This window comes from Heterocephalus glaber, unplaced genomic scaffold (genome assembly GCF_053883595.1).
Source record: "Heterocephalus glaber isolate CG9 unplaced genomic scaffold, H.glaber_assembly_v1.0 deba00001586, whole genome shotgun sequence".
Lineage (NCBI taxonomy): Eukaryota > Metazoa > Chordata > Mammalia > Rodentia > Bathyergidae > Heterocephalus > Heterocephalus glaber.
This window is the reverse complement of record NW_028258364.1, coordinates 20,380,713-20,393,098: the sequence shown is the minus strand read 5'-3', so window position 1 is coordinate 20,393,098 and position 12,386 is coordinate 20,380,713. Positions and strand designations below refer to the sequence as shown.

The following is a 12,386-nucleotide window of genomic DNA, read 5'->3' as shown; positions in this document are numbered from 1 at the left end:
GTCTCCATTGCATTGATTTCTGCTCAGATCTTTATAATTTCCTCCCTTGTATGAACTTCATGTGTAAATACCGAATAGCTTCTCTGGTGTGAGAAACTGAAAGTGTAAATAAGGATCAAAATGTATAATAGATAATGTGAAATAGGAAGAAAAGGTCCAAAGGGCAAGGGGAAGTGGGAGGGATAGGGAAAAGGAAAGAAGGGAAAGAAATAATTATGAGAAAAGGAAAAAATGGAAACAGTCTTTGTAAATAGGGTGGGGTAGAGGGGTTGAAGGGAGGGCAGGGGAGAGGGGAAGAAAAAAAGAACTAAGATATATTATGTAGAGGTACAAATTCCCAATAATGAATGTGTCAGCATATTGTATACTTAAAATGTACCAATAAAATGAATGAATGAAAAAAAAAAAAGAAAATGTACTTTCAAAAAAAAATGACCACGAAATAGGTGAATCTTGTGAATCAATTCAGGGCATTGAGGCAGTCATGACAATGCAACTAAAGACTCATGAAAGAAGACTTTTGGAACTTTCAAAAAGCAAGAATGGTGAGGTAAGTGTGCTTGATGTGAGGGGGAGCATTTTGAGGGGGATTAATGGCAACATATCTAACTATAATACATTTTTAAGCATTCGCCATATTTTTCAATCATACCTAGTAAATGAATGAGTAGTTTGGCAGAGTATTCTCTGATAGATATGTCTAGGGAACCAGTCCATCAGAGAACTCAACCTTTCTTCTCAGCTTATTTGTATCCTTGGGCTCTTCCGTCAGCTATTCCACTAATATAATGAGTATATTTATTTATGTATAGATATGTAAAATTAAAAACATATATTAAGGGAGTTGAAATAGTTCATATCTAGTCTGAGATATGTCACTGAATTCTTGAAGTAGAGAATTTTCTCTTAATATCTTTGTAAAATGATGATACTAGATTAAATACTTTTGAAGACATTTCAGCTCTGTGAATTCCTTACACAAATGAAGTGTAACTTATTTGGATAATCACCTTGGAAAGGCATATGATTTTCTCTCTTTCCATATGTGTGTGTGTGTGTGTGTGTGTTAGTGAGGATTAAAGGTAGGGCTTTTGCACTGAGCTACATCTCTAGCCCTTTTTTATGTTTTAGTGTAAGACAGGGTCTTTGTAAGTTGCTGTGACTAGGCTTGAACTTGTGACCCTTTTGCCTCAGCCTCCAGAATGCTAGGATTACAGACATGTGTCATCATACTCAGCTGATTTAATTTAAGCTTAAAGATTGCAAGAGTTCCATGCCCTCTTTGGGTACATTGTCCTTAAGGAACCTCCAGATATTCAGCCACACAGAAGCTCTCTGAGCTCTGTCCTGGGTTTTTATGGGGCTTCAGTTGTAGGCATGATACATTACAGCAGTTGCTTTGGTGATCAATTCCAGCCCTTCTTTAATCTAAAGTTGGGTCTTTTGGACAGCCAGCCCCCATCCTGAGGCTATCTAGAAACCACTATCTCCAGGTCATCTGAGCATATGAAGTGTAGTTTTATTAATCTGGGAGACAGAGCAGCCCGGGGAATTACCTCAGTGGTTCCGGCACCTGCCTCGCAAGTGCAAGGTCCCGAGTTCGATCCCCTGCACGAAAAAAGAAAAAAAAAAAAGTAAACCTTAATCTGGGAGACAGAGTTTTAGGACTTCTGTGCCAGGAAACAGGATGAAGACTAGATAAAGGTATGATCCACAAACCTAATAAATGTTTAAATTAAAAATAATTTATTCAGTAAAAGACATGTTACAGTGAGTTCCCCTGAAAATACGCCCTCTCAGTTCAAACACATGTATGCCATCATTCTCAACCACCTTCTGAAGCAGTTCTGCAAGTCCTCTTTTGTGTCTATACTTGTGCTATTGTGGTTGCCTCAGTGTCCTGAATTGATTCAGAATATTTTATCTTTCATGATCATTTTGACTTCTGGGAAAGAGCCAGAAGTTTCACAGTGCCATTACCAGTGAAGAAGATGGATGAGGACACATCATAATGTTTTGACTAGCATATCTTTCTATTGGATGGTACTTGACAGTAGTATTCACCATATTGTTGCTCACACAGTATGTATCCTAAAGATACAAAATAAGACTTCGGAAACTTCTTTAGAAAGTGGAAAGAATGATGGGATAAATGTGTTTGAAGTGAGGGAGAATATTTTGAGGGGGATCTAGGGCAATGGTTTTTACTGTAATTTTTTTGGGGGGGGAGGTGGTACCAGGTATCGAACCGGGGGGCCTTGTGCTTGCGGGCCAGGCGGCGGACCACTGAGCTAAATCCCCAGTCCCAGCTTTTTAAAAATACTTGAGAAGGGCAACTTACAGGAGTAAAGATTTATTTTGGCCCATGATTTCAGAGGTTTCAGTCCATGGTAGGCTCACTCCACTGCTTTTAAGTTGTGGCAAGGAAGAAACATGGCAAAAGGGCATGGTGGAGGAAAGCTGCTGAAGGCAGAAAAAGTGAAAGAGCAGAGAAGAAAGGGCTGGAGACTAGAAATAGTTCCCAAGGATATGCCCCCATGACACACTGTGTTCACCTAGGCCTCAGCACCTAAGTTTCTATCTCCTTCCAATAATGCCAGCAAATGATGAGATCATCAGTAGATTAATCCACTGATGAAGTTAGAGCTGTCATGACTAACCACTACCTGTGAGTATTATTGCACTGGGAACCAGACCCTCAACATATGAGCCTTTTGAGGGACATTTAAGACTCAAACTAAACATAAGCCATTCTAGCAAATTATTAAACCTAATGAGGGAGTTGTGGGAACATTTCATTTATCGGTTGTTGGGCAGAAGTCCTGGAAATTCAGGATTTAGGATGGGCATCTGATGGGAGGCCATCATGTAGGACTGATCCCTTAGTGTGGGGAGTCTGGTGCTAATTCTAGGTAATGTTAAAATTGATTTCAATTCTGAGACATTCAGCTGGTGCTGGAGTGTTAATTGGTATCCACCAATTAAAAACACACACACACTTGTCAGAAGTGTTGTAAGTCTAATCTCAGACTGCCTGTTGTTCTCTTTTCATTCTCCCATAGGCTTCATGGTTGGAAGGCAGGTTGTCATGAACCTGTGAGCTTTTTCAGCTTACCGGTTTCATAGACTGGTACCCTCTTGTGGCTATCTGGACAAGGGAGGGATGCTGGTCAAGAACATAAAGCACTGTGGCTAGTTTCTCCTTTCTGAAACATTTGTGATCTTAAGAAAAATTAGATCTGGTTTTCATTTAAATGGATCATGGTTGGCAGATAACTTTCTTTGTTCAGGTAATTTTAGAAACATGAATTTTCAGGATTAAATTTGATCCATTTGAGAAAAAATTTCTCCAGTGATTTTGGATGATAAAATTTTATCTAGCCTGGTAAAGGCACAGATTGGAATTTTCTTAAGTGTGTATGATTTTGTTAAGAGATGTGTAATTTAACTAATGGCGATTTGGCTATTTACTAGACTTAGAATGCCAAAAAGTTGTACCAAAGGAATAGCAGAAATGAGAAGAACATTGGTGGTCAGAGTAGGAACCATTTTTAGGCTGATTTCTGTGTGTAGGCGTTATTACTAAGGCAGTCCTGGGATGACCTACCTTGGTCAGCCTGATGCCATTCGGAATCACTTAAGAATCACATGTAACCTTCCTTGCTGATTCTGTGCTCATCAGATCACCCCTGTTTATAATTTGACTTCCTATTAGCTTGTGAACTGTTGTAAGAGCCGCCCGTTTGCTTATTAATTTTTCCTCACTTACTTTTTAGAAAATTTCAAAATTTTAAATGCAAGAAAAATTGCAAGAAGGCTGGGGATTTAGCTCAGTGGTTCCAGCTCCTGCCTTCCAAGCACAAGGTCCTGAGTTAGATCCCCGTACCAAAAAAAAAAAATGCAAGAATAGTAATTGAATACAGTAGTACTAGATTGCTGAACCATCTGATAGTTTTTGGCATCATAAACTTCACTGTATCTCAAATTATCATGCTCAGGAAATTCAACATCCATAAAATACTATTTCTCCCTCTCTTCTCCTTTCCTCTCCCCTCCCCTGGCCCCCTGGCCCCTCCTTCTTCCTTTCCCTCACATCTCTTCTCCCCGCTCCCATCCCTTTCCTCTTCCCCGTCCCTTCTCTGGGCTGGGATTGAAACCATGGTTTCATACTTGCTAGGCAAGTGCTCCACCAATGAGCTACATCCCCAGCCCTAAACATTATTATTAATATATAGTCCTTATTAAAATCTCTCCTGCCATTTAAGTAATATTTTTATGGCTTTTCTCCCACTCAGTTCTTTTTTTGGGGGGGGGGTACCAAGGATCGAACTCAGGTCCTTGTGCTTTTGCAGCAGGCAGCGAAACCACTGAGCTAAATCCCCGGCCCTCACTCAGTTCTAATCAAGGGTCTTGCATCGTTGCCATGTCTTGTCATTATAATTTAGTTTCATTATTACTTTTAAGTATTTTTAAATGGGTAGGAAATTGAGATACAGTAATTAGTTTAGCAAAAGCCTGGAGAGTTAATAATTAAAGCTAATTCAAGAGAAGTGCCAAATTAATTTTGAGAAATGTTTTCTAGTTTGTCGAGGTTTTAATGATCTATTTAGGGAAACCACATAGCACAGAAGTTTAGAAATTTGTACAAATTATTTTTTATACATGCAGATTGATCAGATGTTCTGTCCTGTGGCCCAGGGGCTTTGTACTGAGCTGCAACCCAGCTCCACACCTTCCCCTTTCTAAAATTTTAAGACAGGTTCCCACTAAGTCACGGTGTTGTCCAGGCTGGGCTTGAATTTATAATCTTCCTGGCTTACCCTTCCAGAATTTTCGGATAACAGACATATGCACCACGCCCGGCTTATTTTGTTATAAATAGATCCATACATAAATATTTGACTTAGGCATAAAACCTTAGTAAAAAAGAGACCCACCTGTGTGTAGTACCCTGTCCTGGAAATTCAAGCAGGAAACAGCCTAGAATATTTGGGGTTTTTTTGGTTTTTTGGTACCGGAGATCGAACTCAGGTCCTTGTGCTTGTGGAGCAGATGGCGAAACCACTGAGCTAAATCCCTGGCCCTTAGCCTAGAATATTTGTAAAGGGAAGAGATTTGATGTTTAATTGTAAATGTGGCAAACAAAAATAGTTATTTGGTTTAAAGTACCTAAGTGTGTCTTCTACTTGGTTCATTCAATGGCAGTAGGAGATTCACTCACCTCTCACTCAACTCCCACATGGCAGGGGTGAGAAACAGGCCTACATGGTAGGCATGGGAGCTGCCTTTAAGAGACCTTAGCTTCATAAAGGCACGGATTCTCCCATGGCACAGTTTCCATGTCCCATCAAAAGAACATGTTACAAGTTACCATGCACTCCGGGAATCTCTCAGGTGGTGTATCTTCCCATCAGGCATTTACTGTTTGTTCATCATTTTCTCATCTATAGATGCAGTCTGCATAGGAAAAGGCCTTTTAACTTTCTATAGATAGTATTACTGATTAACACACCATGTTTGTGAGATTTCCAGGAAGATGAAAGTGAACCCAAGGAGAAAATGTTTTATGATTCTCTCCCTGAAAGATTTTTAAAAAGGTCCAGATATCCTGTCCCTTTACCTTTGATGCTGTGTTTCCTAAGAACAAGATATTCATCTATGTAATCACTGAACTGTTACCATAATTACAAAATCTACATGATGCAATACAGTTACCTACTCTGCAAATCTTATGATTTCATTTTTGTCACAGTGTCTTCCACAGCTTTTTTTGTAACTGGTCCAGAATCAAATTGAAGATCATATATTGCATTTAGTTTTCATGTTGCTAGGTTATTTTATTCTAGGTTATTTTATATTTTATATATTTTATGCTAGGTTATTAAAACAGTGCCTCAGTTTTTCGACATGAGCTTTTTTGAAGAATGTTCTTCATATTTTCTTATGAGGTCCAGATTATCCATTTTAGAGAAGAATGACTGCAACAGAACTTTCATCACCATTTGGAGTCATATAGTCCTGCTTTATCCCATTATTGTTAATGCTGGTTAATGCTAGATCACTTGGTTTAAGTTTTCCACACTTTACTGGAGTTTTCATAATAAGTTACTATTTTCTCCTGTATCATTTATTGTCATTTAAGGGGGTGATATTTTTTGAGACTATGTAAATATCCTTTCCCTAATCAAACTTCCATCTGCAGCAGGTTGAGTATCCTTTGCATCATCTAACAGCTGCTGGATTGATTTCTCATGTTCCCTTATAATTTTGAAGCAATTTTTCTTTTCCTGGTCACTAATTGCAATCTTATCTTCAATATCTGAAATTCTGTCCTCACACTGGCTCATTCTGCTGTGTAGACTTTCAGTGCAGTTTTTCATGTCCTGGAAGTCTATTTGCGTCTGTTTTATGGATTCCATTTGTTTCTTACGTTGGGATTCCATCATGTTCCTCAGCTCCTCTCTAGATTTATTAATCATGTCTTGCACTAAGGGCACAATTTCTCCTGTTATCTGAGAAATTATTTCTGATTTCATTTTTTCCAGATCCCCTTTTGTTGCCAGTTCAGTGGGTCCAGGTGGTTGAGTATCAGAGGGTTCCATCTCATTTCCCTTTGGGGTTGCTGTAGGTGATCTGGAAGTCTGGTTTTGAGACTTATTTATGTGTTTTCTCATTTCGACTGGGGCGGGGGGCTGTTAGCGCCTGCACGGATTACCTCCTCTGAGCTGGGTGAGGTGGGACAGGGGCCGGGAGCAGCGGTAGGGATGGTGACCCAAAAGCCCTTTCCTGTGGGCTGGGAGCAGCCGAAGGGATGGTGGCCGGGAAAGCCCTTCCTCTGGACCAGGAGCAGTGGGATGGTGGCTCAGAAGCCCCTCCCTCTGGGCCGGGAACAGTGGGAGGGATGGTGGCCCGGAAGCCCCTTCCTCTGGGCCAAGAGCAGCGGGACAGAAGGTGGCCCAAAAGCTCTTTCCTCTGGGCTGGGAGCAGCGGGAGGGATGGTGACTGGGAAGCCCCTTCCTCTGGACCAGGAGCAGTGGGACGATGCCTCAGAAACCCCTACCTCTGGGTCGGGAACAGTGGGACTCAGTACCTTGGTCTGGTGGTCTGGTGTCCTCTGCGCCTTGGTAATGTGGAATCAGGTGGCTGCCTGTCTGCAGCGGGCTGATTCGGTGTCTTCCGTGTGACTCAGGACCTCGGTAGGGCCTGCACAGACCTGCCTGTCTGCCGCGGGCTGATTCGGCATGTGTTCCGCGCGACAGGGGACCTCGGCAGGGTGTGGGCAGACCTGCGGCAGACCTGCCTGTCTGCAGCGGGGTGATTCGACGTCTTCTGCGTGACTCAGGACCTCGGTAGGGCGTGCACAGACCTGCCTGTCTGCAGCGGGCTGGTTCGGCGTGTTCCGCGGGACTGGGGACCTCGGCAGGGTGTGGGCAGACCTGCCTGTCTGCAGTGGGGTGATTCGGTGTCTTCCGCGTGACTCAGGACCTCGGTAGGGCGTGCACAGACCTGCCTGTCTGCAGCGGGCTGATTCGGCCTCCAGGTTGAGTATCCTTATATGAAATGCTTGGGACAAGAAGTATTTAAAAATTTTGGAATATTTATATGTAATATCTTGAGGATAGTACCAAAGTCTACACATGAAATTTATTCATATTTCATATACACCTTATGCACATCCTATGAACTTAACTCTATACAGCATTTTCAGTATGCCTGCATTTTGAGTATTACTTTTTCATGAGGTTAGGTATAGAATTTTCCAAATATGGCATTCTGTTGACACTCAGAAAGTTTTGGAGCATTTCAGAGTTTGGATTTCTGGATAGGAATAGTTGTAGTTTTTGCATCGAGGGACTTATATGATGTAGCTGTTTTATTTTTTTCTTTTATAGATCAGCAGTTACTTTTTTTTTGACTTGTTGAAATACTATTTTCAGTGGTTTACATTCTGAACTACCAACCAATACTACAAGTTCCATTAGACTGTATATAATCAGTAGCTCATTAAGTCATTCTTAGTTACTGATGTTTATAAACTGTAGGAAATCCAACAGCTTTAAAAAAATATGTAACCTCCTCTTTTGGTGGGAGTGAGTTTTGGGCGTTGAACTTGGGGTCTCTGTACTGAGCAACATCCTCAGCCTTTTATTTTTTGAGACAGGGTCTTGTTGAGTTGCCCAGGCTAGACTTGACCTTGTTCATGATCTTCCTGCTTCAGCCTCCCAGAGTGCAAGGATTACAGTTGTGTGTCACCATACCTGGAAAAAATTATTTATCTTTTTTTAGGTGTTTACTACAACCTGGAGGGAAGATCTTTCCTCAGTATGTGCTGATGTTTGGGATGCTTGTGGAATCACAGACACTGGTGGAAGAGAATGCTGTTCAAGGAACAGACCGTACTCTTGGGTTGAATATAGCACCTTTTATCAACCAGTTTCAGGTAAGTGTTAGAAAAGAGAAGTTCTATCAGAATGCTATTATCTATAGCCTACCTTTATCTCTATTTTTAGTTTTAGTCACAATGTGTAGCCGGATTAGAATGGCAATTGATTTCCTAGAGCAAAGGATCTTATTATGGGTAAAAATCAACTCAAGGATCATATTCAGTTTGTAGATACTCCTCTGAGTCACTGTTATAAATGTGAATTAGGGCACTAGGTTCTAGTCTTGTGAAAAAGGTTTCTCCATATTTAAAAAAGAAGCATCCAGATTTGGGTTCTAACTTGAACTTTACATTGAAACCTCAGGTTGGCACCAGATAGGTATGAAAGCCAAAGTCCAGGGTCTAGCAGTGATGGCGAATCTTTCAGAACTTTCAGTGATACAGCCCACTGCGGTACACGTGCCACCACTGGTCTAGTCTATCCAGCTACAGGAAGCAGGAACATAAATGCCTAGAAAAGGGAGCTCTGGGCAAAGACATTAGTTTTAGTTTACAGAACAAGGAGCCTGGATTTATAAACAAGGTGAAACTCGTACAGGTGCCAGCAGCAAAGTACAAATTTGTGAATTTAAAATTGAAGTGGATGAAATGCCCAGGGAAGTGGTTTGAGAATAGAGACAAGGGAAGTAGGTGGGATATTACCATCTAGGCTAAGCAGAATTTTGCTAAGTAGGATATTGAGTAGAGTTTAAAAAGTGCTATCTAGAACATTCTACAGCCTACATGCTTTGTTAGATCTTTCATGAACAGTCCCTACTCAAATACACATAATTTGTGGAACTACTTTAAAGGGCCAGCTAAAGCTTTAGAATTAATCTTAGTGTTTCTGGGAATTTAGTAAAGAGAATATACTTATCAGAAGTCAGAAAAGTTTAAATTATATCTTTGTATGGTCCAAAAATACCACTCATCTTTGTCATATTCCCTCTTGATCCTGACATCAACAGTTCTTTGATTCTGCCAGAATCTATAATATCTTGATTCAGTGAACTTCCTGTTTCATATCTTCCTTTTCTTAAGGGCTTATATTCTGTGTTTTATATATTTTCATGTGGTTCTTCATATATTTGAAATGTTAATTTCTCTTCACTGTTTTTGTTGGCCTTGGAAGATAATACCTTGGTTAAATCCATCACTTTGTGTTCCCTACCTACTATTGTAGTCTCACATCCATTCTTGACTACTTACTCATCAAGAGGGGCTCTGTAATCTTTCCTGATTGGTGAATTTAAATGTATCCATGGCTAAGAATCCCTGCCTTGTAGAAATAAACTTCTTTTCCAAATGAAATTATTTTGTTGAATTTGGCACCTTTGTCAAACAGTATTGTTTGTTTCTTAGTTCATAACCAAATCCTAGGTTTAAAATTTTTTGGAGCCGTTTTGCTTAAGTAAAAGTTTATTCTGCTTTCATCCAAGTGTAAGACATACAATTGAAACCATAGCAAAGTACTTGACCTGCTTAAACCTTGGTTTGTTATTCTTCCTGCAAAATGAATAATGAAAGCCCTATGCCTTAGGTTGATGTGAAACTATAAACGAGGCAATAGATGCCAAAAGCATTGTCATACTGAGCCAAAGTAAATTAAATATATGATGATCCCTGACTACAAAACAGAATGTGTTAAAGTGAGAAATTTTATGCTTTTTCTAGGTGCCTATACGTGTATTTTTGGACTTGTCCTCGTTGTCTTGTATACCTTTAAGCAACCCGGTGGAACTCTTAAGACTAGATTTAATGACTCCATATTTGAACACAGCCAACAGAGAAGTAAAGGTATGAACAACATGCAAAATGATTGTGCTTGTCTTATTAATAATTATCTTAAATTTGGTATTACTGTATATACTTTTAGCTACTTCCTTTGAAGATTCAAATATTTTCTGAATAATATATGAATGGATTTGAGTAAATATTAGTGAATAAAGTAGGTTAATATTAATTTGAATTAGGTAATTCAATGTATTTTTAAATTTTCATTTAAAATTCACTAAACAGAGAAAGAAGATAGACTTATACAAGTCTGTTCTATTTACTCTGATAAAATTTTCATAATTTCTTAATTTCCATAGGTACACATTTGTAAATCTGGACAAGTGACTGCTATTCCATTTTGGTATCATATGTACCTTGATGATGAGATTTGGTTGGATACTGCAAGTGAAGCCTCCCACTGGAAACAAGCTGCAGTTGTTTTAGAGCATCCCATGCAGGTTGAAGTGGGAGAAGAACTTGTTCTTAGTATTGAGCATCACAAGAGCAATGTTAGCATCATAGTCAAACACTGAAGATCAGCTTTCTACTAAAAATGTCACTTAGAACATCAAGTATAAAATTCTTGTTTGAATTACTGGGCTTATGATCATAAAATGTATAAAATCTTAATTTCTCATAATCAAATATTTTTCAGAAGTGACATTAAGAAAGCACATTTAAAAGATCCTAAATTAAAGAGTAGCATTATTTTTATATTATTGCTGCAAACTTGCTTTCTGGAAAAGGATACATCATTAGTTTTTGAAATTAGGAAACTATTTTTCTTTATAGGGATTTTAAAAGTCAACCTCATTGTTATGCATCAGTAAGTAAAGCAGTATTTTAATTTTGTAGGCATCTTGACTTATAATTGGGAAACATCTAACAGTAGGTCTCCACAAAGGCTTAGGGTTGTGTTTACCTGTAAATCACAGGCCTACTTCTTTTTTTTGGTACCGGGGATTGAACTCGGTACCTTGCGCTTACAAGGCAGGTGCGGTGCCACTGAGCTAAATCTCTGGCTCACAGCCCTACTTCTTTTAAATACTCAGAGTATTCTTAAAGACTAAGAGTTAGGGAGGAATTACATTATTAGGAGGCATTTTTGTCTTGATCTGTTTTGGTAAAGAAAAATTAAAAGGCTGATAAAAGATTAATTCTAAACCAGTACTTTTGTTTTGATTTGGATGCACAGTAAGAAAGAACTCATTCCACTTTTACAGACTTTTGAAATAAGGAAATTAGTAGGATTGTCATACCTTCTATATGCTAAAAGTGCTTTATAAGCCCCCAAAATGTTTCTTTGTTCTGTCTGTTCTCATTGTCTCTATTACCACGCTACCCAGCTTTCTTTTAAATAAATTTTAATTATTAATATTTAAGATAACATGTATTATGGTATACATGTAAATAAAAATGTTGCTATAGTGAAGTTAACATCCATTGTATTATAGTTACCCATTTTTTGTTTTATTTTTGTGGCAGGAACAGCTAAAATAGCATTTAGCATAACTCATACAGTAAAATTTTATTACCTATTATCTTTTGTCTTTGCTACTTTTCACATTGCTGAGACAAAGTACCTGACATCCAAAGTTAAAGGAGGAAGGTTTATGTAGCTCACAGTATATAGAGGTTCCAGTTCATAGTTGTCTGGCTCCAAAGCAGGGTGGCATGGCAGGGGGACATTGCAGAGGAGAAACAGTTCATGGCAGGCAAAAGGCTGCAAGCAACAAGTGACAAAACTTCTTTTCTGTCCTTTATATCTTATCCAGGCTACCCACTGTTATGGCAGGTAGCACTCACACCCTCAATTCTAGCATTACATCCTTGATCCCAGCATCACTCACTGTAGACCAGCCAGCTAAACCCCACCTATGATTGCATGAGGCTTTGGGGGGACATCTAGATACAAGCCATAACATTCTGCCCCTCGCCCCTCAATGACTCACGCACATTTCTTTATGCAAAAGGCATTTAGACCATCTCTAGGAATTGAGTTGCCAAAGTCCTAACAGTTTCAGCATTGCTGAAAACTCCAAGTCCAAAGTCTCCTCTGGGATTTAAGGCAAACTGAACTACAAGCCCCCATACAACTGAAAAGAAAGTTAAATACTTAAATGTACAATGGCACGAGATAGACTTTCCATCCCAAAAGGTACAAAGGATAGAAAGGAATGGGAACAAA

General features: G+C 39.3%; 1 protein-coding gene across 1 annotated transcript in view; it reads left to right on the top strand.

Moving 5' to 3' along the window:
• Positions 1-11,541, top strand: part of Prmt9 (protein arginine methyltransferase 9) — a 35,814-nt gene extending 24,273 nt beyond the window's left edge. Inside the window, exons 10-12 of the mRNA XM_004875410.3 lie at positions 8,287-8,440; positions 10,097-10,219; positions 10,516-11,541. Of these exons, the coding sequence (XP_004875467.1) occupies positions 8,287-8,440; positions 10,097-10,219; positions 10,516-10,731 (493 nt within the window). The 3' untranslated portion in view covers positions 10,732-11,541. The remainder of the gene's footprint in view (positions 1-8,286; positions 8,441-10,096; positions 10,220-10,515) is intronic.
• The last annotated feature ends 845 nt before the right edge of the window (positions 11,542-12,386 follow it).